Source organism: Lucilia sericata, unplaced genomic scaffold, assembly GCF_015586225.1.
Source record: "Lucilia sericata isolate MDLA Ls3-8-SP2 unplaced genomic scaffold, ASM1558622v1 Contig000364F_arrow, whole genome shotgun sequence".
NCBI classification, from domain to species: Eukaryota; Metazoa; Arthropoda; class Insecta; order Diptera; family Calliphoridae; genus Lucilia; species Lucilia sericata.
In genome coordinates, this window is record NW_023994383.1 from 292,501 (window position 1) to 319,809 (window position 27,309).

General features: G+C 30.6%; 1 protein-coding gene and 1 long non-coding RNA gene across 9 annotated transcripts in view; one reads left to right on the plus strand and one right to left on the minus strand.

Annotated features, from left to right (window-relative positions):
- Window positions 1-27,309, plus strand: part of LOC119604116 (serine/threonine-protein kinase tousled-like 2) — a 255,139-nt gene that overhangs the window by 226,248 nt on the left and 1,582 nt on the right. Inside the window, exons 1-6 of one of the 8 annotated variants that reach the window (XM_037956574.1) lie at window positions 3,343-3,644; window positions 9,836-10,658; window positions 23,195-24,077; window positions 24,171-25,927; window positions 26,003-26,181; window positions 26,250-26,442. In XM_037956574.1, coding sequence (XP_037812502.1) covers window positions 10,248-10,658; window positions 23,195-24,077; window positions 24,171-25,927; window positions 26,003-26,181; window positions 26,250-26,442 — 3,423 coding nt within the window. In that variant the 5' untranslated portion in view covers window positions 3,343-3,644; window positions 9,836-10,247. Of the gene's footprint in view, window positions 1-3,341; window positions 3,645-7,466; window positions 7,600-9,755; window positions 10,659-21,051; window positions 21,137-21,901; window positions 21,945-22,565; window positions 22,794-23,194; window positions 25,928-26,002; window positions 26,182-26,249; window positions 26,443-27,309 lie in introns of those variants that run through there. The other 7 variants (XM_037956571.1, XM_037956573.1, XM_037956578.1 and 4 more) reach the window with 7 other exon arrangements.
- LOC119604119 lies at window positions 2,254-3,021 on the minus strand. Its single transcript, XR_005231463.1, has 3 exons — window positions 2,895-3,021; window positions 2,546-2,782; window positions 2,254-2,467 (listed from the first exon to the last, which is right to left on the minus strand). It is a non-coding gene; the product is annotated as an uncharacterized LOC119604119 (long non-coding RNA).

Here is a 27,309-nt window from a genome sequence, read left to right on the forward strand (position 1 = left end):
GTTATGTCTTCTTTAAGTTTTTCCTTGGAATATGGATTTTTTTAAAGTCTTTTCCAGTTTTTTTTTCTCACTTGTTTTGTTATTTTTTTCTATTTTCCTTTTTTTTTTGTTAGAAAATTTATGCCACCAGGATGAGAGTTACATTATCCCCCCTCAACTACTTGCGTGTCAAATGTTCTATTTTACCCCTTACATTTTTTGTTGCTTCTATTTTCCTCCCATTATTTGACTTCTTTTACTCCTCCTGCTCTTAATTTTTTTTATTAAATTTTCATTTTTGTTTCGTATCAACTTTGGGGGTTGTCAACTTAGCGAAGATATGTTTGAATAAACGCCAAAATGATGCAAAAGCGAAAAAAACGCTTCAGATGAAAAGTGCAGTTTTTAACCTCAAATTTTTTTAGTGAATGTTACGAGGATTGTTTCATAAGGCTGGACAAAATGAAATTTTTATGATATTTTTTGTATTTAACTCTATAGAGTTTGAAATTAACTGAATAGAGTTTTTGAGTGGGTAAAAAGTCTCATCTGATGGGATTTCATTTCTTATAAAATGTATTCGAAAAGTCTTAGAAATATCGAGAGCTATCAAACCATTGGTTACACTAGCAAAAACCATACCAGTTGTTTGTTAAGCAAAATTTGTGTATAACAGTTTTTTCTAGAAAAAAACTGGAATATAATAGTTTTATCTACAGAAAAACATAGTTTTCTATTCAAAAATCTGTGTATAACAGTCGTTTGTAGATAAAAACATGTGTATAGCAGTTTTTTCTAAAAAAAATGTGTATGTAACTATTTTTTCTACAGAAAAATCTGTGTTTTTCTATAGAAAAACCTGTGGATAATAGTTTTTTTCCACAAATAAACCTTTGAATAACACTTTTTTTCTACAGAGAACCTTTGTATAACAGTTTTTTCTACAGAAAAACCTTCGAATAACAGTTTTTCTACAGGAAAACCTTTGTATAACAGTTTTTTCTACAGGAAAACCAGTTTTTTATACAGAGGACCCTTAGTATAACAGTTTTTCTACAGAAAAACGAGTATATAACAACTTTATCAGCAAAATCAAACAAACAAAATCCTTGTATAACAGTATTGTCTACGGAAAAATCCTTATATAACAGCTTTTTCTACAGAAAAATCTTTGTATAACAGTTTTTTATACAGAAAAACTTGTATATAACAAACTTATCAGCAGAAAAATCCTTGTATAACTGTGTTTTCTACAGAAAAATCTTTGTATAACAGTTTTTTTCTACAGAAAAACCTATATATAACAGTTTTCTTTTAAAAAAATTGTGTATAACCATTTTTTCCTATAGAAAAAACTGTGTATTACATTTTTTATACAGAAAACCCTTTGTATAACAGCTTTATTATTTATTTACAGAAAAATCCTTGTATAACAGTATTTTCTACAGAAAAATCCTTATATAACAGTTTTTTATACAGAAAAATCCTTTTATAACAGTTTTTTCTACAGAAAACTGGAGTATAACGGTTTTATCTACAGAAAAACAGAGGTTTCTTTTAAAAATTTGTGTATAACAGTTTTTTTCTATAGAAAAATCTCTGTATACCTGTTTTTTCTACTGGAAAACTTGCGTATTACAGTTTTTCCTAAAAAAAATCTGTGTATAACAGCTATTTCTATATAAAAGCCTGTGTATAACAGATTTTTTTAGAGAAAAAACTGAGTCTTTTCTACATAAATCGCTATAAAACTGTATTTTCTATACAAAAAGTAGAGTACAACTGTTCTTTTTCTGAAGAAAAACTGGAGTGGGCAGTTTTTTTACAGAAAAATTTTGTATGTATAACAGTCTAGGCATAACAGTGTTTTCTATACAAAAATTAAATTATAACAGTTTTTTTCTGCAGAAAAACTGTAGTATAACGATATTTTTCTACAGAAACTGTTGTATAACAGTTATTGCTATAGAAAAATCTATTTATTAGTTTTTCTATAGAAAAAATTAATCTATAGCAGTGTTCTCTATACAGAAACTAGAGTTTTAACGAGTTTTTCTACAGAAAAACTTTAATATAACGTTAATTTTCTATAGAAACTGTTGTATAACAGTTTTTTCTATGGAAGGATCTGTGTATAACAGTTTTTTCTCTAGAACATAATCTGTATTTATACAAAAACTGCTGTATAACAGTTAATTCAATTAAAAAACTATATTATGTATAACAATTTCTCTATAAAACAGTTACATATTACAAAACCTTTGCAAAAATCGCCAATATTTGTATTAAAATCGCTTACTTGACAACTCAACCTGTTTGTTTATTGTCATGATTTTATTTTTTTGTTTAGTTTCTTGTTCAATATTATTTTTCTACTCTCTTGAGAGCTTTTTGCTCTGTATATTTTCTGGTCGTTGTTGTTGTTCCCTCATATTTATAGTCAGTATGTGTTGTTCCTCTCTGGCTAACTAAAATTTCTGTGCGCCTGCTATGAATTAAACAAACAAGACAAGATTTATGTTAGTTATTTTTTTTTTCTTTTTCTTCATCATCATCAGCACAGCACCTCTGCAAACGTCGTAACGACGAATATGTTTTTTAATTTCGTTCGATTCTGTTGTGTTTCTTCCAACAATGAATGCTTCCGAAAACACAACAATAAATGTTTTTTTGTTTTAATTTTGTTGAAAATTTTCAAACGACAACGGATGGATGCTTTTTTGGGTGTATCCAACAACAACTAAATAAACGGTTAGTGTAAAAAGCGCGTGTGAGCCGAAGCGACCAACCGAGTGAATGTGCACTAGAACAACAACAAAAACCATCTGTTAAAATGTGTATTAAAAAAAACAATAACAACAAATTTAAATAAAATTGTTTAAAATAATTTAAGTTTAAAATATAATTAAACTTACACCGAAAGAGATAAAAAAGGTTTAAAACTTTTCTTTATAGGTATTAATTACACTCATTTAATCAATGTTGGTAAAAAAAAAGTACAAGGGTTTTGGCAAAAATCTAAAAAAAATAATTCATTTTAATAATTTTTTCTTTTCTTACGTTCCTTTTGCTTTGTTGTAAAAAGTTCATTATAATGATGATGATTGAAGGAGATGATGTTTATGCTGATGTTGTTGTTGGTGGCTTCGTGTATAATATTTGTTTTTTTTTTTGTTTTTGTGCGACTTGATTCTTTTATTTTTCCACTCTTAATAATGTTGTGGTTGTTGTTGTTGTTGCTTTTGGATGTTTTTGTAGCTTTTAATGTTTCGTTTTGTTTTCGTTGTTGCGTTTGTTTGCACTTAAAAAATTATATTATAACGGCATTGGTAAAGAGAGCTTATTTTCAGTTGCCCTGAGAGCATGATACCGTGTGGTTTTCTGTGGATTTTATTTATTCGTCTTTAAAAAACAATTTTTTTTTGCGTCACTTTAATTTATATACTTACAACAACAATAAAAACATCCATATGTATGTATACTAACTATATTGTACATATGTATGTATGTAGAGTACATACATTCGTACATGCTTGTTCTTGTTGTACTACTAAATAATAAAATGTGAGACAAACAAAAATAATAAAAAAAAAGCAAAAGCAGCAGAAGAAAAATTAAAGCAAAAGAAAAACAGTGTTTTTTTTCTCTCGTACGTTTTAATAAGTGTAAAGTATTTTTTTCTGCTTGAAATCAAGTTAAAATAAAATTAAATTAACACATAATTAAATAATTATGTTGTTGTTATTACAAAAAAAAAAGTATACAGTTTTTTTTTTCTATATTTATAAATAAACACAATTAAAAATTATTATTTAAATAATAAAAGGTGTGCATATTTAAAGAATTTCTTTCTTCGTTGTAATAGAAATTTATAAAGGAAAAAAAAATTTGAAGAATTTTTTTTCACTCAAGTGTGTGACATAAAGAAATAAAATCAATAATTTTAAAGTTAAAAAAAAAAAAAAACTTAAGCATTTAATTGAATAACTAATTAAAAAGGAATTTCAATATAAACAGCCACATTTTGATGTGAAATGTAAACAAAGAATAGTTTTTAATACAACTTTTAATAATATAATTTGTTAACTTTAATTATAAATTAAATCAATATTTGAAACCAACAAAAATTATATAAAGTTTGATATTGTGTGCAAATTAAAGAAAAATATTGTGTGAGTGTTAAATATTTAAAAATAGTGTTTTGTTGAATTTATAATTAAAAGTAAATACCTATTAGACGAATTTTATTTACCCTACAAGAAAATTTTGAGTTTTTATGTAAAAATTCCCTAAAATTTCAGAGTATAACAGTTTTTATTCTTAGAATAAATTATTGAAAGTTTAAGAGTTTATATAGATTTTTTTTCAGAAAAAAGTGTATAACAGTTTTTTCTTTGGAAAATGTTTGTGAAAAAGTTTTTTCCTTAGAAATTTTGTATATAACAGTTTTTATTTAGAAAAATTAGAGTATAACAGTATTTTTCCTTAGAAAAATGTGTGTAGAACAGATTTTTAAATAAAAGTTATCCGATTATAACAGTTTATTTTATATATAATTACTGTATAACAGTTTTCCTTTTGAGAATAACAGTTTTTTCTGTAGAAAAATTACTGTATGACAGTTTTTCATGTAGAAAATTTATGTATAACAGTTTTTTCTTAAGAAAAATTTGTGTATAACAGTTTTTCTTAAGAAAAATTTGTGTATAACAGTTTTTTTATTTAGAAGAATTTGTTTATAAAAGTTTATTGCTTAGAAAAATTTGTGTATAACATTTTTTTCCTAGAAAAAATTATGTAGGTATTACAGATTTTTTCTTAGAAAAATTTATGTATAACAGTTTTTTTCTTTAGAAAAATTTAATTATAAAAGTTTAACTTTAGAAAAAATTATGTATAACATTTTTTTCTTTAGAAGAATTTGTGTATAACAGTTTATTCTTTAGAAAAATTGGTGTATAAGAGTTTTTTTCGTAGAAAAATTTATGTATAACAGATTTTTCTTTAGAAGAATTTGTGTATAACAGTTTATTCTTTAGAAAAATTTGCGTATAACAGTTTATTCTGTAGAAAAATGTTTGTATAACAATTTTTTTTTAGAAAATGTTATGTATAACAGACTTTTTCTTAGAAAAATTTATGTATAACAGTTTTTTTCTTAGAAAAATGTATGTATAAGAGATCATTTCTTTAGTAAAATTTAATTATAAAAGTTTAACTTTAGAAAAAATTATGTATAACAGTTTTTTCCTTTACAAAAACTTGTGTATAACAGTTTTTTTTCTTTAGAAAAATTACTGCTTACCAGTTTTTTCTTAAGAAAAATTAGTGCGTAATAGTTTTTTTCAAAAAATCTTTTATACTAGTTTTTTTCTATAGAAAAATTTGTGTATAACAGTTTAACTTTAAACAAATTTTGTGTATAACAGTTTTTCTTTGAATTTGTGTTTTTTTAAGAAAATTAGAGTATAATAGTTTTTTCTGAAAATTTTCTTTATAACAGTTTTTTCTATAGACAAATTAATGTATAATAACTGTTTTTCCTTTAGACAAATTTTTTTTCTTTAGATAAAGTTGTGTATAACAGTTTTTTCTTAGAAAAATTTATGAAAAACAACAGGTTTATTTTTTAGAAAATTGTGCATAGCTGTTTTTCTTTGGAAAAAATTTGTTTTATAGTTTTTTTCTTCAGAAAAAATTGTGTATAACAGTTTTTTTTGAAGAAATGTTGGAATATAACAGTTTTTCTCTAAAAAAAACTATGGTATAATCTTTAGAAAGATTTTTGTATAACAGTATTTTTCTATGAAAATATTCGAGTATACAAGTTTTTTAGGAGTTTCTGTAGAAAACTATTGTATAACAGTTTTCACTTTTAAAAAGTTTTTATAGAATGTCAGAGTATAACAGTTTTTTTATGAAATATAGAATATAACAATTTTTTCTCTAGTAAACCAATGTATAACAGTTCTATCAAATCGGTTGCATTTTTCTATAGAAAAAGTTGAATTTGTAATAATGTATATTATTAACCAAACTGGTTCCATACTTGACCCAAATTTGCATATGGCTTTAATCATCCCATACCGGGAATACTTTCAAATATTTCTTAAAAATGTACCTATTAATGGAATGCTGTTTTTAGTTGCCTTTAGTAGGGTGTTTTGAAAATGTACATACATAGGTATTTCTAATTGTAAAATGTTGCCAAAAGCGCTAAGTTTATATTGCCTTAGGTAGGGTAACCATTCAATTTACTGTGAGCAGTTGGTGTAATTATTAAAAAATTCTTAATTTTTTACAAAAACAGTTAAAAAATTAAAATTTCTTTTGATTTTAAGAAACATTTTGAAATTTTTATAACAAATTGACATGGTTTTCATGTAAAATTCTTTTTTAACCTTAAAATTTCACAAAAATTCCTTTAAAGTTCTTTTTGCATGCGAAATTGTGATTGACCAGCCAACGAAAATTATTTTTTTTTTTCCAATTAGTGAAAATTTTGTACTTAATGTCGAATCGAATGTTGTTGTGTGGTTATGTGTGTATGTAGGTATGGTGTAGAAAAATATTTGAAAGATTTTTTTTTCAGTTTCAGTTCAATTTAACTCGTTACTCGTTTAAACAGTGAGGAAGACAACAGCAAAAACAAAAAGTAATCAACTCGTTTTTATTTAATTTTTTTTTTCTTGCTGTTTGTATATTTGCTTCATTTCTATACACAAACATACAACACGGCACATATTAAAACGACAGCTACAACAACGATAACAAATAAAAACCTTTTTTTTATCAAACAGCAACAACAATAATAATAAAAAGAAGCAGCAGTAAAAAAAAAAATTTGCAAAGAAGAAAAGCAAAAAAAATATCTGTATAAAAACACTAAGAAGAAGCAGCAGCGAAAAAAAATCGCATAATAGGCACATACTTACTCACTTACATTAAACACAGAGAGGTGGCAGTGTTGTTGTTATTAACGTTTTTATTATTGTTGTTGTTGCAGATGATGTTGATGATGGCGATGACGACGACGACCTACGACGACATCTCTCTATGTACAACAACGAGTATTTAATATTATTTTGTATTATATTATTTTTTTTTTTTTCCTTCAGCTTGTTGTTGTTAGTAGTAAAACCATAACGAATCGGAAACAAACAAATAAACACAGCAACAACTACATACTTGAGTTATTTAACTACAAGAAAAGTTCGTTTAAGTCGGTCGTTTAGTCGTAAAGTATGGTCGGTAGGTCGGTCGGTCGGTCGTTTGGTCGGTTGGTTGTTTGGTTGTTCGATTGTTTGATTGCTTGTTGGTTTGTTTGCACGTTTATAATAATTTAGTTGATTATAAACACTGATTGTGTCTAGAGAGTGAGAAAGTGTTGTTGTTTGAAAGAAAATTTATTTTTTGTTGTAGTTTAATTTTGTATTTTTGTGATATTAAATAGAAAACAAATAATAAATAAACAAAAGCAAATTTTTATAAATTAAATAAAAAGTAACACCATTTTATGAAATATTTTATAAAAAAAAAAAAAACATTCACATTAACAGTTAGTATTTGTTTGTTGGATGGAGAAGAGAAAGAGTAGAATAGTAAAGAAGAAGAGAATGAGTGAGTGATTGTGTATTATGTGTTGGTTTCATAAATAATAATAATAATAAATAAAACAATGTGTTTTTGTTGCTTTTGTTTTCGTGTGTTTGAGTGTTTTTATTTTCATTTTTGCCTAGTCGCGATGCATCACTTTGTATTTGCTTTCGTTGGTTTTCGTTTTAATCAGTTAAACAGCAACAACAATATTAAAAAAATATCCTAAATGGAGAAGAAAAAAATATGTGAACATAAAACGGTCGCCTCTCCACTATTTATTATTGTGGTTCAGGCATGGAAAACGGAAATTTTGAAATAGTACTAGGGTTTTGTATTAATAGTATATTTGGGTTTTTGATTAATTCTGTGGACCGGTCTATTAACTAGTGGTTTATGGACTAGACTATTGGCTAATCGATGAAGAGGTATATTGAGCAATTCTGTTAACTGTTTTGCGTTTCTACCAAATCTAAGGACTAGTCAGTCTATGGTCAGGTTTTTGGTGTAGTCTAATGACTGCTGTATGGACTAGCCTTTGGAACAAGTTTTTGGATTAGTCTATTGCCTAGTACCTCTATGGAATAATCTTTGGATTAGTTTTTTGACTAGACAGTAGACTGGATTGTTCTAATCACTAGTCTATATAATAGTCTGTTGAATGGTCTATGGAGATGTCTTTCAAGTAGTCTATGCACTAGTCTATGTATTAGTCTTTTGACTGGCGTATAGACTTGTCTATAACCTAGGTTAACAACTAATCTTTGGAATAGTCTTGACTAGTCTATGGATTAGTCTTTTAACTGGTCTGTGGACAAGTCTATTACATAGTCTATCAACTAGTATTTTGACTGGTCTGTGGACTAGTCTATTACTTAGTCTATCAACTAGTGTTTGGACTAATCTTTGAAATAGTCTATTGATTAGGCTATGGACAAGTCTATGAGTTAGTACATTGACTAATATATGGACTAGCTTTGTCTATGTAGCTCCTAATCTTTTGACTAGTCTATGATCTAGACTATGACTTTTATTTGGGTACGTTATGGACAAATCTATGGGCTAGTCTATTGTCTAGCCTTTGGACTAATATTTATTTATTTTCATTGTCAGAAAAATCTTAACAAAAGTACTAAATTTTCCATCCTTGATTGTGGGCAAAATTAAAAACTACAACAACAACAACAATTTTAGCAATAACAAGAATTTAAGAACTACATACCTACAAACTCTTTTTATAATTTTTTTCTTCATGTTATTGTTGTTTTAGTTGTATTTAAGTTTGATTGAAGGCGAGTGTGTGTATGCGACCACGACATTCGACAGCCAACAAAAAAACAAACAAACATAAACACAACGAAGGCGCAAAGCTGCAACAGCAGCAGCCTCAACCTAACGTCAGCAACAACATCAATTATTAAAGTGTAGTACATTTTTTTTCGTTTGGTCTTTGTTATTGTTTTTGGTTATGGACTTTACTACAAACAACAACAACAACAATAACACTACCTTAAGAGTAGCAAAGAAATCTATATTAAGTGAGTTCTCCTTTAATTTTTTTTTGTCGGTCGGTTGGTTGGTTGGGTTTGAATTCGTCGTCGCCGTTGTTGTCGTTTTTGTTTGTTTGATTGTTTTTGTTGTTGGTTACGGTGTCTAAGGCGCACTGGCTTAAGCAGCAACTACAACCACACAACAACAGTGCTAAATGTTCCGACTTACAAACGTGACGTGTTTTAAATATACATACGATTTGTGTTTTCTATTTATTTATTACAATTTTTCTTAATTTGTGTGTTCATTACTTAAGTTTTCTTATAACAGATAAAAATAAGTGAAAAATAAAAAGCAAATAAAGGAAATTAAGAAAAAAGAAACAAGCATAATAAAAGAAACCTAAAAAAAGGTTAAAAATTAAAAGAAATGTTTAATTACAATGAAAAATAAAAGTAACATTTACATAAATGTTAAGAATTTTTTTTTTAAATTTTAAAAAAGTTTTTAAAATATAAATAAAGAACAAAAATGTGAACCTTAACAACAATTGATAAAACAATTTTTAAAATAATCTTTAAAACCTAAAAGAAATTCTTTAAATAACGTCATCAACTGTTCTATATATTAACTATATAATATATAAATAAAAAATGTATATAATATAAAACCAAATAAATTGTATAATATAATGAAAAACAACAACAAAATACATATAAAATTTTCTTATAATAATTATTTTTCTTCTTTGCACACAACGAAATAACAGAAACAAATTATTCTAGTAAATTTAAAGCAAAAACAACAACAACAATGAGAAAATAACAAAAAAAAAATATATAAAACATTTACACAAATAAACATAGCAGCACAATTAGCAGAAATAGCAGCAGCGGCAGCAGCTGTCAATAAAGCCGGTTGAAAAAACAAAAAAACAGCTGTTTAGTTTCCTCTACCACACATATACAAACATATTTATAAAACAAAAACAAAATAAAAATGCATTTCTAAAAAGAAATTTGAAAATAAAAAGAGAGCAAACTCAATAAAAATGCTCTCTTATTAAAATATCTAAAAAAAAAGAAAAAAATAACATTAAAAGAGAGTAAACCCCCACTCAACAACAACAAAAAACTCTCTTTGTTTTATTAATCACAAAAAAAAAAAAAAAAACAATCCTTATGTCTCTCACATTACCAATGTCGTTAATAGAGACTTCAACCATAACCGAATCCTCGAAACATAGAAATTTTCCGAAATTAACAACAAATTCTATGGTGGTTATACAAGCCTCTACAGCTCTACCAGCAGCCCCAACAACAAAAGCAAATGTTGCGGCTCAAGCAGCAGCAGCTGCCACAAATAACAATAATAATAACAATTTTACCACAACAACAACAACAACGCAAAAAAGATCTCGCAAACGTTCCACTAACGATAGTACGGCAACAACATATACTAAACGTAATAGAAAACAAACTATATTACAACAACAACAACAGCAGCAACAACAACAACAACATATACATTTACAGCAGCATCTTCAACAGCAGCAGCAGCCACCATCCTCCTTATTATATGTTAATCAGAGAGTAAGTTTGTTTGTTTTTTCTTTAAACAGCCGTTAAATATGAAAAAAGCAAAACAAAAACTTTAAAACTTTTTATAAATATAATAGCAACACCAATAGAAGAGAGCTTAATAATCTATCTCTCTCTCTATTACTAAAATAAAATAAAAGTGTAAAGTTTTCTCTAAGTGTGTGTATGTTTCAGTGAATGTTTCTTCTTTAACAGTGTTGTATAAATTAGTAGCACGTGCTTTTTTTTCGTACTCAATTTTCGTGAGAGTTTTTTTTCCTTCTAGATTACTCTCCATAAAAGTTATCTTAAAATTTCTCTGCGTAAAAAGAAAACAAAAATAAATGCAATACGTTTTAATAACAAAAAATTTTAAAGTGGAGAAGAAAAAGAAATAAAAGTGTAGACAGAAAAATAAACGAAAAAAATTAGAGCAAACTGCAAAAAATGATGTATATTTTTTAATAAAAAAAAAAAAAAAACTAATTAAAATTACATTTACCAAAGCATACAAATGGAATTATAAATAAAAATGTAATAATAAAACTACTTATTCAAAAGCACAAAATTAATCATCACAAACTTGCTTAACTTTTTTCTTCATTTAAAATATTTTCTTTTAAGTAAAAGTTTTTTTTTTTCGTTATAGTGGGATAAATTCTAAATTACTCTAGAATTAAAGTTGTTTTCTGTTAATTGATTCATGTGAATGTGTCTGTGCCTTTTTTATGGAGAAATTAGTTGTAGACATTTTGTGTGTGTGTGTGTGTGTGTTTTTTTTCCAAAATTATTACAATTGAAAAGATTTCTTCTTTATTCTTTGTTTACATAGAATTTGTTTTTACAGTGTCCCACAAAAGATTTTTTTATTATAAGTGTAGATATTTTATAGTTTATAGAAAGTTTTTTACAATATCTAACATTTGCCAATGTGACCTAAATGCAAATCGTTACAGAAGTATATAAACTAAACTGCTTCAAAGAAAAAGTGGATATGAACAAACTAGCCCTAGGAATATAGAAACCAAAACATGGTTAAAATTTTTGTAAATACAGACTTCTAGACTTCTTTCATATTTTTAGTTGACGGACCATCTAAAGCACTATCAATTTCCGAGGACCATTATGAGCACCAAACGAATCTGCAACACTAATACTCAGTGTTTCCGTGCCGATTCTGTAGTAGGTTGGAAACTTTCAGTTCCGTTAACCTTAATCAACCCCTTTGGAGAAGCCTTGGGATGATCAGCTAGAAGTTTCTTTGATATATCTCTTTATTATTTAGTCAGAATTTCCTCTGCTCGCTTCACCAGAAAAAGAAGACTTCTAATCGTTCTAATTTGCCTACGCTTTTTGAAAACGTTCACTTCACCATTGTATGAAATGACTTCGAATCTTTCCCTCTCCCTCAACTAAGCCAACAATAACAAGGATTTCCGGCCGCCATAATGTGCCCTATCTATTTTGTTGGGCTGTCACTAGGCATTAGACAAGCTTGCACAAGCTTTGACACCATATCTTCTATGGATCTGATCTCTGGTTTTACTGGTCTATCCGTCTGCGTTCAGTTAGTACCGTGATATGCACACCTATCACCAATAGAAGTCAAATTTGCAATGGTGTACTTATCGTGAACAACTCGTTCGCAATATCTAGTTGACTTTTTTCACAACAGCTGATCAATGTTTACAAAATTGCACACAAATTTCACAAGAAGGGAAAGAAAATATTGTTTCGGGAATAGGGGTGATTATGCTTCTCTTATATAGTACATAGTCATCTACTCAAACTTCTGAACAGTTCAAGTCTCTCCCCAAGAATATTTAATCATCTACACCTAGTTCTCTATCACGTCGTTCAAGCCACCTAAACCTGGCATGAACCTTAGTGAAATCTAACAACTACGCTGAAGAACGTCTAGAACGTTTAGTACTTAAACTTCGACGCAATTATGCTAATATCAACAAGTTGACTGAGAAGTTTGGAGACTTTAGCCTCATGTGGACATGAGGTTACACTAGTCCATATGAGTAGATGGGGGACGACTCTGCTGTCTAATTCTGTTCAGATATCACGGTGATGTACATAGTAATTTCCACGAACTTCTGAGACTTTCAACAGCCGAAGTAATCCACCCACAACCAGTTCTATCCCCCATGATTCATGCTTCATAATCTTGGTATGATATTCTGTCAATGACCCCTTGAGGTACTATCCATTTAATAACTGAACTTCAGAAGCACATTATCAAGTTATGCACAACAAGTAGTGATCCCTTTTGGGATTTACATACTGATAGCATAATTAACGAGAGATGCGAGTTTTATAAATGTAAATACTTAGATGAAGGCAACTCCATAATAGAGTGAAGGCGATTTGATGGAATCCCAAAGAAAATGTTGGTTTGGATATTTCATTTAAATCAATTTTCTTATTTGTGGTCGATTGTCTAGTGGACTTTATAGGTATTACAAGGAAAATGCATTCTTCCACCGCTTTGTTCGTATGTGGAACAAACATCCTTCCACTTTCGATGTAAAAAGATTTAAATCGAATGTCCACAAATAGCTACTTCCTTTATACTCCCTCCCACAAACTACTTTCTCAGTTTCAACACAATACATTGCATAAAAAGCGTCCATTCTACTTATGGAGAATGGACACTGGATGCTAGACTGACTTGTGAGTTGGTTTAGGCTCCCCTTTAAAGGTAAAAAAAGGAAGGGAAGATCTTCCAAAAGTCAACCAACAGTTTCCTTGGTAGTTAATTCATATCCTTGGTTAGATATGGGTCTAAACTTAATGACCTGAGATTCCTCATGGCTACAGGCTGGATCTAATTCAATTTAACGATTGAAGTGCCCTTGTCAAAACAGAGTCACTTCGACTTTACTTGACTATTGGCGCGTAGTGAACTAAAACCATAACCAACCAACCAGTAGTGCTGTTAAAGTATTGAGTAGTGGGTATCGAGTATCGAGTATTTGCCCTATTTTTTGGGTACTCAATACTAAAAAGTAGTTACTCAATACTTTCAAACTTGTATATGGATTTAACTTATTTAAATTTAACGGCTATGATGTGAAAAAATACAGCTCTAAAATCTAATATAGACCATATCATTATTAGAAATGCAACTCTTAGCAATATCAAATCAATGTAAAAATAATTTAAACACTGCAATAATAGTTAAAAAGTTACAAATATTTATCGACGCTATCTAAAAAAATAAAATGTCTCAAAAGAGGTGTGATGTCTGGTCTAACTTTACTTAAAAAAAGGAAAAATTCCTCGTTTTTAATTTAAAATAAAACCGTTAAAAGTATCGAGTAGTATTGAGTACCCAAACGAAAAGTATTGAGTAGTATTGAGTAATCAAAAGTAGTAGAATATTACAGCACTACCAACCAGGCACCATTCCCTGAGTGCTGGTCCAAGAAAACAAAATCTTAAACATTGTTGATCACCAACTTATGTTAATGTAAATTCAACTGTCAATTATTATCAATAATTTATGTTCGTTTAGTCTCCACACACCAGTTTGCATAAAATTTAAATTAAATACACATTTATCATTTCTCTCAGTGTGTAAAAAAAGTATGTATTGGTGGTTCTGTTATCACAAACGAACAAAAAAAAAAAACAACAATGAAAAACCGAGTAAATAAATAGTATTCTAAAAATATTCCATTCCCTAACTAAAAATATTTTTACAAGTTTTTTTTTGTTTTTTTTTTTTTTTGTCTTACTCGTTTCATTTAATTTTTAGTCTACTATTATCTATCTGTATGTAAACACTCAACTCACACGCTCGCTAACTGCTAAAAAACTCAAAAATATCTATGAGAATTGAAAATGAATTTTTTCTTTTCATTTTTTTTTGTTGTACAAATAAAAATGTATTTATTTCTTGGTATGGGTACAAGTGTGGTTGTAAAGAAGAAAACAACAACAACAACAAAATAAGATACAAAATAATTCGCATGACGTTACGTGACGTTAAATACGGTCTCTCGACCTTGACTCATCGGCATGAACTGTTAAACTAAAACGTTTTTACACACGAACGAAACAAAAATGCATACCAAACATCACAACACATACAATCATGTTGGTGTTTTGTTTTACGACGGCCTGTCTGTCTGACAGCCAGCCAACCAACCTAACGACAACAGCGACGAAGAAGCCGACAACGACGACTATGAGTTTATAAATAAAACACCCAACTTATTAATAATTGTAATTGTGTGTATTCAACAAATCATTCATACTTATATTATACGGTTTTTGGGGGCCTCTCCAAACCAACCGGTCAAACAACCCAAACAACATCAACCCAACCAAATCAAACAACAAACTTGTCAAACATGCCTGCTATACTTACCATTAAACGTTTAACAGACAACCTTCATACTTGCATTTTTATATTGTCTATAGGATTTGTTCGATGTTGTTGGTTGGGGTCTCCCCCCCCCAAATAAAATAAAAGGAACCAAACGTCTGTCTGCTATTGGATTCATTCGTCTCGTTGTCGTGAACTTTTTTTTCTGCTTGTCACTTTTGTTGTTGTTTGGTTGGTTTCATATGTGTTTTTGCTTTTAATAGTTGTTATTGTTGTGTATGTATGTCTTATCACCACTTGGAGTCCATTCCCCTTTTAAACTAGTTGGACTGGTTTTGTAGTTTTGTTTTTTTTTTTTACATCTTCGTGTTTGCAAATATGCTTTTTTTTTCTCGTTCACTCGTAAGTATGTACATTTTTTGGTATATTGTTGTTTTTGTTGCTGTTTTTTCGATGGCATTGTGTGAAGTGCACTCATTCTCTCGTTCTCTCTCTCTGTATTTTACGTACGAGAAGTATTAAATATTTTTGTGACTTGCATTTTAATTCCTTTTTGATTTTGTCAGTTTTCGCAAATTTTGCAAATTATTCTCAGTTGTTGAGTGCTGCGAGTTTTGTATTACTCTCATATTATGTGCAAATTTTGATGGGGATACTTGCCGCCGCCGCCTCCGTCATGGTGCAAGTGGTGTCAATCAATTTCAAGGCAACACTAATGAAATATGTTGTAGGATACATGTTACGGGTCATATTTTCAACTTCTATAGGGTAAATAATACAGCCACAGCAGCCACACATTTGGGACATTTGGTGTGTCTATTAGGATGGATGTTCATTTCATCCATACCAGTGCAAAAAAAAAAAAAAAGTCCGTAATCATGACTCAAGTTTCAGAATTTCGACAATTTCGCACACTATTGTGTTGAAATTGCGCTGGGTTATTTTGATAGGTCACACTATTGGTTAAGAGAAGAATGTAAACTACATTAGACCCGAAGAAATACACCTAGACCGCTATAGGTTCTTTTGTGAACATATAGCTCAATGAAAGTGTTAGTTTTTTCCATCGTAAGGAGTGTTGTAGTTTGCCCTTTGTGTTCAGTGGTTTCGCAAAGTTACAATAGGTTTTCCCTAATTTTTTTAGCCGTTTATACTTCTTTTTCCTTGAAGAAGCTAATTGTAAATAGGACCTATGTTAATATCTTTTTGAATCCCTATACTTACTAATCCTTTCCAATAATTCATTCATGGCTGTTTATTTTAGCCTTCAATGACGTGTGATACCTTTGATTCCGTCATCTAGCTCTTCTTTCGAAAATGTCCCACATAAATCACTTCATAGATTAGGAATTTTAGTTTAAGTCCTTTGCTTTAATTAGTTAACATTTTGCTATTCCTTTTAGCCAATTCCTATACTTTTATTTGGACTTTTCCAAACGTTATCGTCTGGGGTAGATGTTTTCTATAATCCTTTTAGTGGAGCATCGTCGAGAACTACTTCCAATAATTCATTTACAGGATCGCATGTTATCCTACATTAAGAATCGGTACTTTTGGCTTAATTGTCTGAAATTTCATCTGAAAGTGTCCGATATCAATGTATTGCTTTAGTTAGTTAGTTAGTTAGTTAGTTAGTTAGTTAGTTAGTTAGTTAGTTAGTTAGTTAGTTAGTTAGTTAGTTAGTTAGTTAGTTAGTTAGTTAGTTAGTTAGTTAGTTAGTTAGTTAGTTAGTTAGTTAGTTAGTAGTTAGTTAGTTAGTTAGTTAGTTAGTAGTAGTTAGTAGTTAGTTAGTTAGTAGTTAGTTAGTTAGTTAGTTAGTTAGTTAGTAGTTAAGTTAGTTAGTTAGTAGTTAGTTAGTTAGTTAGTAGTTAGTTAGTTAGTTAGTTAGTTAGTAGTTAGTTAGTTAGTTAGTTAGTTAGTTAGTTAGTAGTTAGTTAGTTAGTTAGTAGTTAGTTAGTTAGTTAGTTAGTTAGTTAGTAGTAGTTAGTTAGTTAGTTAGTTAGTTAGTTAGTTAGTTAGTTAGTTAGTTAGTTAGTTAGTTAGTTAGTTAGTAGTTAGTTAGTTAGTTAGTTAGTTAGTTAGTTAGTAGTTGTTAGTTAGTTAGTTAGTTAATTAGTTAGTTAGTTAGTTAGTTAGTTTGAAAGGAGGATGATATACAACATCAAATCCGATCCTAGGCCTCTACCGGGCCTGTTGTGCCCTCCTTTACCAGTGCCTCAGTGAGAATCAAATACACGACCGCCGGTCTACCGGACTATAACACTAAGCTACCGGAGGTCACCATTGCTTTAATAAGTAAATGTTTTCCATAATCCTTTTACTGGAGCTTTGTTGAGCATTCTTTGAACTTTGCTCAAGACTGCCGTCAGAATGGGATTAAGCTTTTCGTCATTGTACATTTCCATTTGATCAGCTTTCTTCTTCGGATTTCAGTCACAATTTGCGATATGCACACATTTTTCAATGTAGACTATTATATGTTTCAGATCAGTTGCGCAACGTAAAGTAATGCTGAACGGATCTAAGCCGAATGATTTCCCCAAAGTCTTTGGAAAAGGATTGGCTTTACATTAGCGGTACACGCATATATGTCTTCATTCTTGTCCGAAGGCATCGATGCATCTTTTCCACCTCATTTACTCTGGATTTTTAAGTCTCTCATCGATGTTCTTGCCTAATACAATGTAGCGTTTTAGGCGTTTCCAGCAATTTCACACAGTCTAAGCCTTTGAATCATTGGTATCTGCACTTTTGGTTGATTTGAATTCTAGAAACATATCTTTTCCATCCGTGCAAACTAATAATTCAGTAGTAAGGACTACTAACTTGGTAATCAAAATATCTTTACCGTGCAGTTCCACATTCCACAGTCGATAGCTGTAGAATAATGCTAAAAATTTAAAAAAATCTCTAATTTGACATCACTGACTGGTCGGTCATGTCTTGTTTGTATTGTATCTTTTGATTCGGTTACGCTCTTTTGATTAGTTGGGGATTCTGTTCGATTTTTCTGTTGTAGGTTTTTCTTTTTTTTTTTTTTTTTTTAAACCGAGAAACAAAACTTCAATAATTTATAGCATCCAAACACATTCGAACATACAGTAAGTAAATAATGTTCGTATGTCGGTACTGTGCAAAAAAAAACGAACAAATTTAATGTTTAATTTTATTTAAAGATCGACAATTTATTAGATTTCATCGGCATTTGCTTGATTTTTGTGTTGTTGTTTCTAACACTAGTTGTGTGGTCGGCAATCGTGTTTGGTCGTCGTTAATTTTTGTTATAAATACCTACTTGAATTGTATATTTTTTTAACGTTTTGTTTCAATTTTTTTTTTTTTTGTATACACACTAATGTTATTTTATTTATTGTGTGTGCAATTAATATTTACTCTTTAATTATTTCATATTATCAACTGGTTCGTACATTGTTGTTCTCCTGTTTAATTTAAAATTTACTTTATATAGATTTTTATATACATATGTATGTACATACATACTTAGTTTTTTTTTTGCAATTTTTTCTGTAAATGATGACCTATTTTTAGAATTTCACTATAATAGGGGTGAATTTTTTTTCAGCTTCTTCTATTCACAAAATATTGTGTGTATGTGTTAAAATTATTTGTATTTGTTTGAGGTGTGTGTGTGTGTGTATCTGAATTTTTGCAAATTCCTGGTAATGTGTCTAAAAGTTTGCAAATGCATACTTAATCTGGTTTTCAACGGTTTTGTTTTTTTCTTCCATTTTTGATATTCTCAATTATTTATTGCAGTAAGAAGAATATGTTTTAGGTTTAGGAGGGTTACTACTTGTGCTATTGAGAAAAAAAATTAAAACAAAAGTTTAACGAAATGTTAATAGATCCTATAATATTTTGAATAACACTAGTCTACTGAAGTTTTCAAAGAATTCTCAAATTGTTGTCAGACCTTAGCAGATATGTACATAATTTCGGGTCATTCCGGCAGGTAGAATCAGCTGTCAACTGAATAGTCCACCCTACTTCACTTAGCCCAATGGATTTAAGGATGAATCCTGTTTTTTAACTTGGATTTTAACACAGAACCCCCCTTTTAATATTATATAATTTAAGCTGTTACAACAACAACAACCAGTGAAACACCTCTATTAGATGTACCCTCCGGAACGACTTGATACCCTTTCAGTCAAAAAGTGCCAACTAATCAACAGCTTTAACAATCCGAAGTTTTTTTCTCAGGGAGTTGCATCTCTATGGAAATCTATGAAAAAAGAGTTTCAAATGAAACATTCAGGAACCGATATTCAGTATCCATGTTTGAAAGCTATTGACTTGTCAGATGACACTTAATATTTATGATCACATTAGAACCACAAAATATGATTCCAATAGTTCTTATACCTATTTCATATAATTTTTAAAGTTCTTATACTAATCAGTAACAAGATTGATTAGCTACCAATGTGTGGACTGATAGATTAGTTTAAGAGTTGCAAATCCACTTGGAGACCATAAGGTTAATTGTAATTAGGTATAAAATTTCCTTGTAATCCCTCATTGGGAAGTCAGTTATTGGATTTGATGAGAGTTTAATTACAAGGGTTCCGAGAGACAAAGCTTTTCATTTGAAACATTAAGTGTATGTCACCCTGTTTGGCGCGGAGCCTAAAACTATTATTATAATCCCCTAGAAGAACATTGCCGGTCCCGTAACAATTTTAATCCAATAAGAATTTTTGATTACTAAAAATAACACTATCTATTACATTACCCTGTTTTACGAACATGGTTGCTAATCAGGCATTTATTATGTTAATGTCCCACTGTGTTAAATAATAAATTTTATATAGAAAAAAAAAAGAGACAACAGAAGAAAATGATATACCTCATTGACCTGACATCTGTTAATTTAACACCTTATCTTGTTTTTATCAAACAAAAAAATGTAAACAGAAATGGCAAAAATGTACTCATACACACACACACTAACACACCTAAAATGTTAACAGCTAAAGAGAGAGAACAAAGCAAAAATACGAAAGAACCGTCAAAAAGCAAAAATGAAAAACGATATTAAAATATGGGGGAAAAGAAATAAAAGATGTTTTTAATAACAAAAATTTAAATAAATATAATTAAAAATTAAAGTAATATTTATAAATTTTATTGGGGTAAAGAATAATTATTAATTTTAAACTTAAAATTAAGAAATTTGCAGAAAATTGTTACATTTTCGTTTTGGATACAATCGAGTCCCCATTTAATTTTCATAGAGGCGAATTGGCAACCCATTTATTAGTTTTTTTTTTACATATTTTTTGTTGTTTGCTTCTTTCTACTTCTCTATTATATATACACACACTTTTATGAGAGATACATACAGACACACCAGGGTTGGCAAATTGATTTCTAAATGTGTACAAAACAGAGGCGAAAATTGTACTTTTTTGATTCTGATTGTAATTTTTATTAAGTAGAGTAGTACAATAGACTAGATAATAGTAGTCCACAGAATAGACTATAGACTAGACTATAGTATGATCTATAGTATAGTTTATACTATGGTTTATAGACTAGAATATAGACAACTCTACAGACTAGACTATAGAGTAGACTGTATACTACAGAATAAATAGACTATATACTAGACTATGGACTAGACTTTAGACTATAAAGTAGACTATGGACTAAACTACAGACTAGTCTGTAGTCTTGACTATAGACTAGAGTGTAGAGTAGACTGTAGACTAGACTATACGCTAGACTATCGAATTGGAACTAACCACTTCGGTAGTCCATTAAACTTAAAAAGCAGCATTGTATTATTCAGGAACGTTTGTACCAAAATATAAAAGTACAAATGTACCAATTTCGCCAACCCTGATACACACACATGTACGTTACTGTTAAAAAAATTTTCATACGAAAAAGAGAGAAAGACTTGTACACCACTACCACCACTATATCATGACCATTTATTGGTGTATAAAATATTTCTCTTCCTTCCTTTTAACATTATCAACGTCTCGCGGAACAAGACAAGTTTTTTTTTATTCGCCAATTACATACAAAAATTATAAAATTTTTTAGCAAAAACAAAAAAAGAAATTAAAAAGTGTTTTTTTTTAATAAATTAAATATAATGGAATATATTTAATAAAAAGTAAAATAGAAAAGGAAAACCCTAAAGCCAGTGTTGTAAAGTGTTTTTGTGGGGTAGTGTTTTGAAAAAAGAAAATTTTTTGCAAAAATTAAAAGAAAAATTCATTTCATTTCAAATTTTTTTTCTACATGATTAAATATTCATCAATTTCTTTTCATTTTTTTTTATTACCGATTTTCGGCAATGGCTGCCGACTTTGACAACGACAACACGACGACGACACAACGACAAAAACGAATCAGACGATGAGACAACAACGATGACGAAGTGAAAAATGAAATAACCAATTATTTGCTGCTGTGTGTAATTGTTGTTGCTTTTTCTTATTATTTTTTTGAGTTTTTGCTTTCATACCGTTTTTGTGAAAGAAGAAGAAAGACGTGACACAACAAGAAGTAACAAAAAGAAATAAAAATTGAGCATTTTAACTACTCAACACTCACACAATTGAAGATTTTTAGAAAAAGTTTAATAATTTCTGCTTTTTACCCAAAAAACCACAAACGTTTTAGGAAAATTAAAATTTTTTGAGTGTTTTGTCAATTTAAAAAGAAAAAAAAAAAAAAAATGACAATAAAAATAAAAACAATTTAATTTTGAAAAGAAATTAATTAAAAAAATAGAAAAAATAGCAAAATAAAATGAAGAGTTGAAAAAGTGAATGAAAGTTTTGAAAATTGTAGTTTGAGTAAAGGAGGATTTAATGAATTAAAATGCTAATGAAATAAATGGTTTTAAAAGAAAAATTTTAATTTTGTGTTTTTATTTTGGTGCAAAAATAAAAGAAATAATGAGACATTTAAAACAGGTGTGAAGTGAACAAAAAAGATTTCAAAGAAATTTTGTTTAAATTTAACAAAAATCATAATTTTTATTTAACAAAAATTAACAACGTATTAACTTTAATAAAATAAATAAATTTTTTTTCTATCTTAAAGTCTTGTCGGGCAGCCATTTTTATTTTTTCTCATGTCTGCTTTAAATATATTTTTTGCCCGTTTTTTCATCTTTTCTTTATCGTTTTCTTCTACATGCAAACCTCTTCTTTAATTTTTATTATTATTATTGTTGTTGTTGTCTTCATTTAATACATTTGGGGTTCTATAGACATTTCGTTTTCATTCGCGTTTCTTTACGCCGTCATACAAAAAAAAGTGTAAAAAAAAAGTGTTTTTGTTTTCACAGTGAGTTTTTTTTTTTGTATACACAGAAGAGTGCGTGAGTTTTTGTTGTTTTTGTGTGTATGTGTATTTAATTCTTCGTGTTTTTTTTTCGCTCTCTGTGTTTTGATTTTTTTTTCTTATTTGCTGTCATCGTAATTTTTTAACGTTTAACAACACTGGTTTTTTTCCCTGTCATACGTTCTCGTGTACTCTTTCCCTTTAACATCAACTAAATAGTGTTAACTCTTTCTCTCTCATTCGTAAAGGAAAAGAAAAAATGAAAAGACAGCTGTTTTGTTGATGAATTGAATTTAAATAGAACTGTGTGGACAAAAGAAGAAGTACAAGAAAAACCAATAAAGAAGAAGGAAAATTAAAAAGAAAAATCGGCAAACTAATATAAAATTTTATTAAAAATTATTTGAATAAATAAATAATTATTGTGTTTAATAATTGTAAAATAAATTTAGTAAAAATGTTGTTATTTAAAAAATGTGAGTCTCTATTTACAAATGAAATAAAATTTTTATTAATTTTTGTTTTATTTTTGTCTCTCTTTTACACTTTTCATGAAAAAAAAAAACTTCGGTTTTTTTTATTGCATTTGTTTTAGCAGTGATGTCTATTTTTATTAAATATTAATCAAATTAACGCTTTTTTTTCATAAATTACAACAAAAACTTATCTTTGAAATCAATTACAAAATTAATTGTAATTTTATAAAAAAAACCCAAGTTTTTGAGAATATTTTTTAAATTAAACTAAAATTTTTTGTAGAATTCAGTAAATTCCATCTTTTTCATATTTCATTTTTTTAATTTAATTTAAACAATTCTCTAAATATTAAACAAAAGTACTAAAAGTTTTAATCATTTTTATTTAAATTTTCTTTTAGATGTCCGCCGGCGCTCAATTGCAGATGGCCCCACAAACCTCGACGTCTCTAAGCCATCATACAACAACACCACAGCAGCAACAACATTTTGCTCCTAATCAACAGCAGCAACAACAACAACATTTGTCACAAGTTCAACAACAGGTTCAACAGCAGCAGCAACCACATTTACAGCAACAATTGCAATTGCAACAACAGCAACCTCCTCCTCCACCGCCAACACATTTAACAACACATTATTCCCAGCCTCCTACACTTGCCACAAATCATCACCAGCCACAACAGCAGCAGCAGCAGCAGCAACAACATCAAGCCAACCAACAAACAGCAACACAGCAGCAGCAACAGCAAGCACCTCCTCCCCAATTACAACAAATACAACCGCCCAATATTGTACCCCTGACATCATCATCACAACATCACGGTCATCATAGTGGTGGCGGTCACAGCAGTAATCCTGACTCGAATATGAGCACTGGCTCGTCACACAGTGAAAAAGATGTTAACGACATGTTAAGTACACAGCAACAGTCCACAGGTATTGTCCAACAAATCGGTCTCCTAGCAAATACAACAACAGCCGCAGCAGCAGTTGTTTCGTCTTCGTCTGGTAACGGTATGATGAATACCGGCGGTATGGGTATATCGACAGATCCAAATATGCAACAGCAACAGGCACCCAACCATCATCATCATTCACATGCTGCACACCATCAGGTGTCGCAACAAAATAATTCGGGATCAACGAGTGGCGGCAGTGGTCGCATGGAAAAGTTATCACGCACTCCCACAGAACGTAAGCGTAAAAGGAAAATTACGGCATTGCATGCCGATGATAGTGGTGGTGCCGGTGGTGGGGGTGGTCCGGGCGGTGGTAATGGAGGTAATAATTCAAGCAACGCTTCTAAAGCATCAAAACACAACAATTCCTCCTCAGGCTCACAGTTATTAAAAGCAAATTTATCTCTAAATTTAGGTGCTCAAGCGGAACGTCTTCAGTTGCCCGGTAGTGGCGGCGGTAGTGGTGGAGTCAAGAATGCCCGCCTCTTACCACCCGGCAGTGCTGGTTCATCGGGAGATAATAAGAAAATCAATGATTATTTCAATAAACACACTGTACAGACAGCAGCCACTAATAGTCCCATGAGACACACGGCTGGCGGCGGCTCCAAGAGTCCCTCCTCGGCCGGCGGCGGTGTTCAGCAGCCAACGGCCCAGACGGCGCAGCCTCAACAAGTGCCAACATCTGTAGGCGGTAACAGCACGTATCCCATGTATCCACCTAGTCCACAACAACCACAAATGAACGCACCTGGCATACCGTCGACACCAACTTCACAACCCCCGCCTCCTGAATTCCACTACAGCAGTGTAGCGGCCGTGAATAGCGTTGCGGCCAAGCAGCAGAGACAGCAGCAACAACCACAAACTTCCAACGCAATGGTTCCTCCACAGTCACCTCTAGTGGGTGTTTCGAATGTTGGCCTGCTGAGCGGCAGCCACATGGTCCACAATGCCACGGTAACGGCTGCCCTGATCGGCGGTTCAGCCGCAGCTGGTGGTGGTGGCAATGGGCCACCACCTCCTCCGCTGCCCCAGCAGCAACAGACGCAAACACATCAACTTCCCGCCTCTTCCGTTGTTGCCACCACAGTGCAACAGACTCTGACAACCTCGCAACAACAATTGGCTGCTGTGGCGGCCGTACAACTCAACTCACTGCAACATGCCGGCATGCTAGCCACTCCCGGCGGCGTTCCCAACACTCCTACACAGCAACAGCAGCAACAACAACCGTCGCTCGCGATGGTTACCAAAGCAACTCAAACAGACCTCTCACTACCCGACATGCAGGAACGTGATTCAGAAAACGAAACCAGTAAATCAAAATTGGATGAGATGACAAGACTGTCTGATGAACAAAAATGTCAAATTATTGCTCATCAAAAACTAATAGATCAACATAAATCCCATATAGCCAAGTGTATTGATGTCGTCAAGAAGCTGCTTAAGGAAAAGTCCAGTATCGAAAAGAAGGAGGCCCGCCAGAAGTGCATGCAGAATCGCCTGCGGCTGGGCCAATTCGTTACACAACGTGTAGGTGCTACATTCCAGGAAAACTGGACCGATGGTTATGCCTTCCAGGAGCTGAGTAGGCGGCAGGAAGAAATCTCAGCCGAACGCGAAGAAATCGACCGGCAAAAGAAGCAGTTGATGAAGAAACGTCCGGCCGAATCAGGTCGCAAGCGTAACAATAACCAGCAAAATTCCAATTCAAATGATTCCTCCAATCTTAATACTGGTTGCGAAAGGCTGTCGGTCAGTGACAGTGGCATCGGTGTCACCTCCGGCACAGGTGGTGGTGGTGGCAGTGGCCGCGGTCTCACGCGTTCCAATTCATCACAAGCTCAAAGTCAACTGCTGCATAATGGCGGTGGTAGTGGTACCAGTGGCACTGGCATGGGTAGTGATCGTTTATCGGATCGTGGCGGTGGTACTTCCGGCCGCGGTGATAATTCCAACAGTGGTTCAGATTCAGCAACGTTCCTTAAACCTGATCCCGTATCGGGTGTTTATACCGCTCAAGAATATTACGAATACGATGAGATTTTAAAATTGCGACAAAATGCTCTGAAAAAAGAAGATGCTGATCTACAATTGGAAATGGAGAAATTAGAACGTGAACGTAATTTGCATATACGCGAATTAAAACGGATACTCAATGAAGATCAGGTAGGATTTAAGGACTTTATTTTTTATGTGATACAAATTTTCATTTATATTTTAATATGTTTATCCATTCTCTAGTCCCGCTTTAATAATCATCCAGTATTGAATGATCGTTACCTTTTGCTTATGCTCTTGGGTAAGGGTGGTTTCTCCGAGGTACACAAAGCCTTCGATTTAAAGGAGCAACGTTATGTAGCTTGTAAAGTTCATCAGTTGAATAAGGATTGGAAAGAAGATAAAAAGGCGAATTATATCAAGTATGAGTTTTATTGTTTATGGAATATAAAAAGAGGACTTTTATTTAATTCTCGTCTTTTATTTCCAGACATGCTTTAAGAGAATATAACATCCATAAGGCTTTGGATCATCCCAGAGTTGTTAAATTATATGATGTCTTCGAAATAGACGCCAATTCATTTTGTACTGTTTTAGAATATTGTGATGGTCATGATTTAGATTTCTATCTAAAACAACATAAAACGATACCCGAACGTGAAGCACGTTCGATTATTATGCAGGTGAGTTTTGTTAAAAATTTTACCAAAATAATTCATATTTTAAAGAAAATTAGATTTTTAGAATATTTAAAAAATTTAAAATTTCACTCAAAAATTTCATAATTTTCAGCAAATTTTTTTGTAACCCAAAAATTTTTAAAATAATTTCACCAAAAAAATCAAAGAATTTGGATTTTCACTTAAAAATTTCACTATCTTTTGATTTTCACCTAAAAAAATCACTTAATATTGATTTTAAAGAAAAGTTAGTGAACTTTTGCATGATTTTAGAGATTCACCCAATTTTGAAGTTTCACTAAAAAATTTCACCCAATTTTGGAATTTCACCAAATTTGTATTTGGTGAAATTTTTACCAAACATGGTTGTTACGCCAAAAATTATAATAAATTTTAGATTTTCAACCAAAGTTTTGAGTGAATTTGGGACTTTCATTTAAAAATTTCATTAAATTTTGATTTTCACCAAAAAATTTACAAAATTGTAAATTTTTTCTCTAAAATTTCGCAAGATTTTAGATATTTATTAAAGTATTTCACCAAATTTTATAATTTCACTAAAAATAATTTCACTCAAAAGTGTTTATTTTCGCATAAAAATTTCATCAAATTTAAACTTTTCACCAAAATTTTTATCAACAAAAATTAATTTGGTTAAAAAAATTTCACCAAAATTTAGTTTCACTAAAAAATTTCACCAAAAATTTTTTTCACTAAAAAATTTCACCAAAAATTTGTTTCACTAAAAAATTTCACCAAAAATTTACCAAAATCAAATTTTTATTAAATATTAGATTTTTTACCAAAAAAATTCACCAAATTTAAATTTTTCACCTAAAATATATTATAAAACTGATTTTCTACCAAATA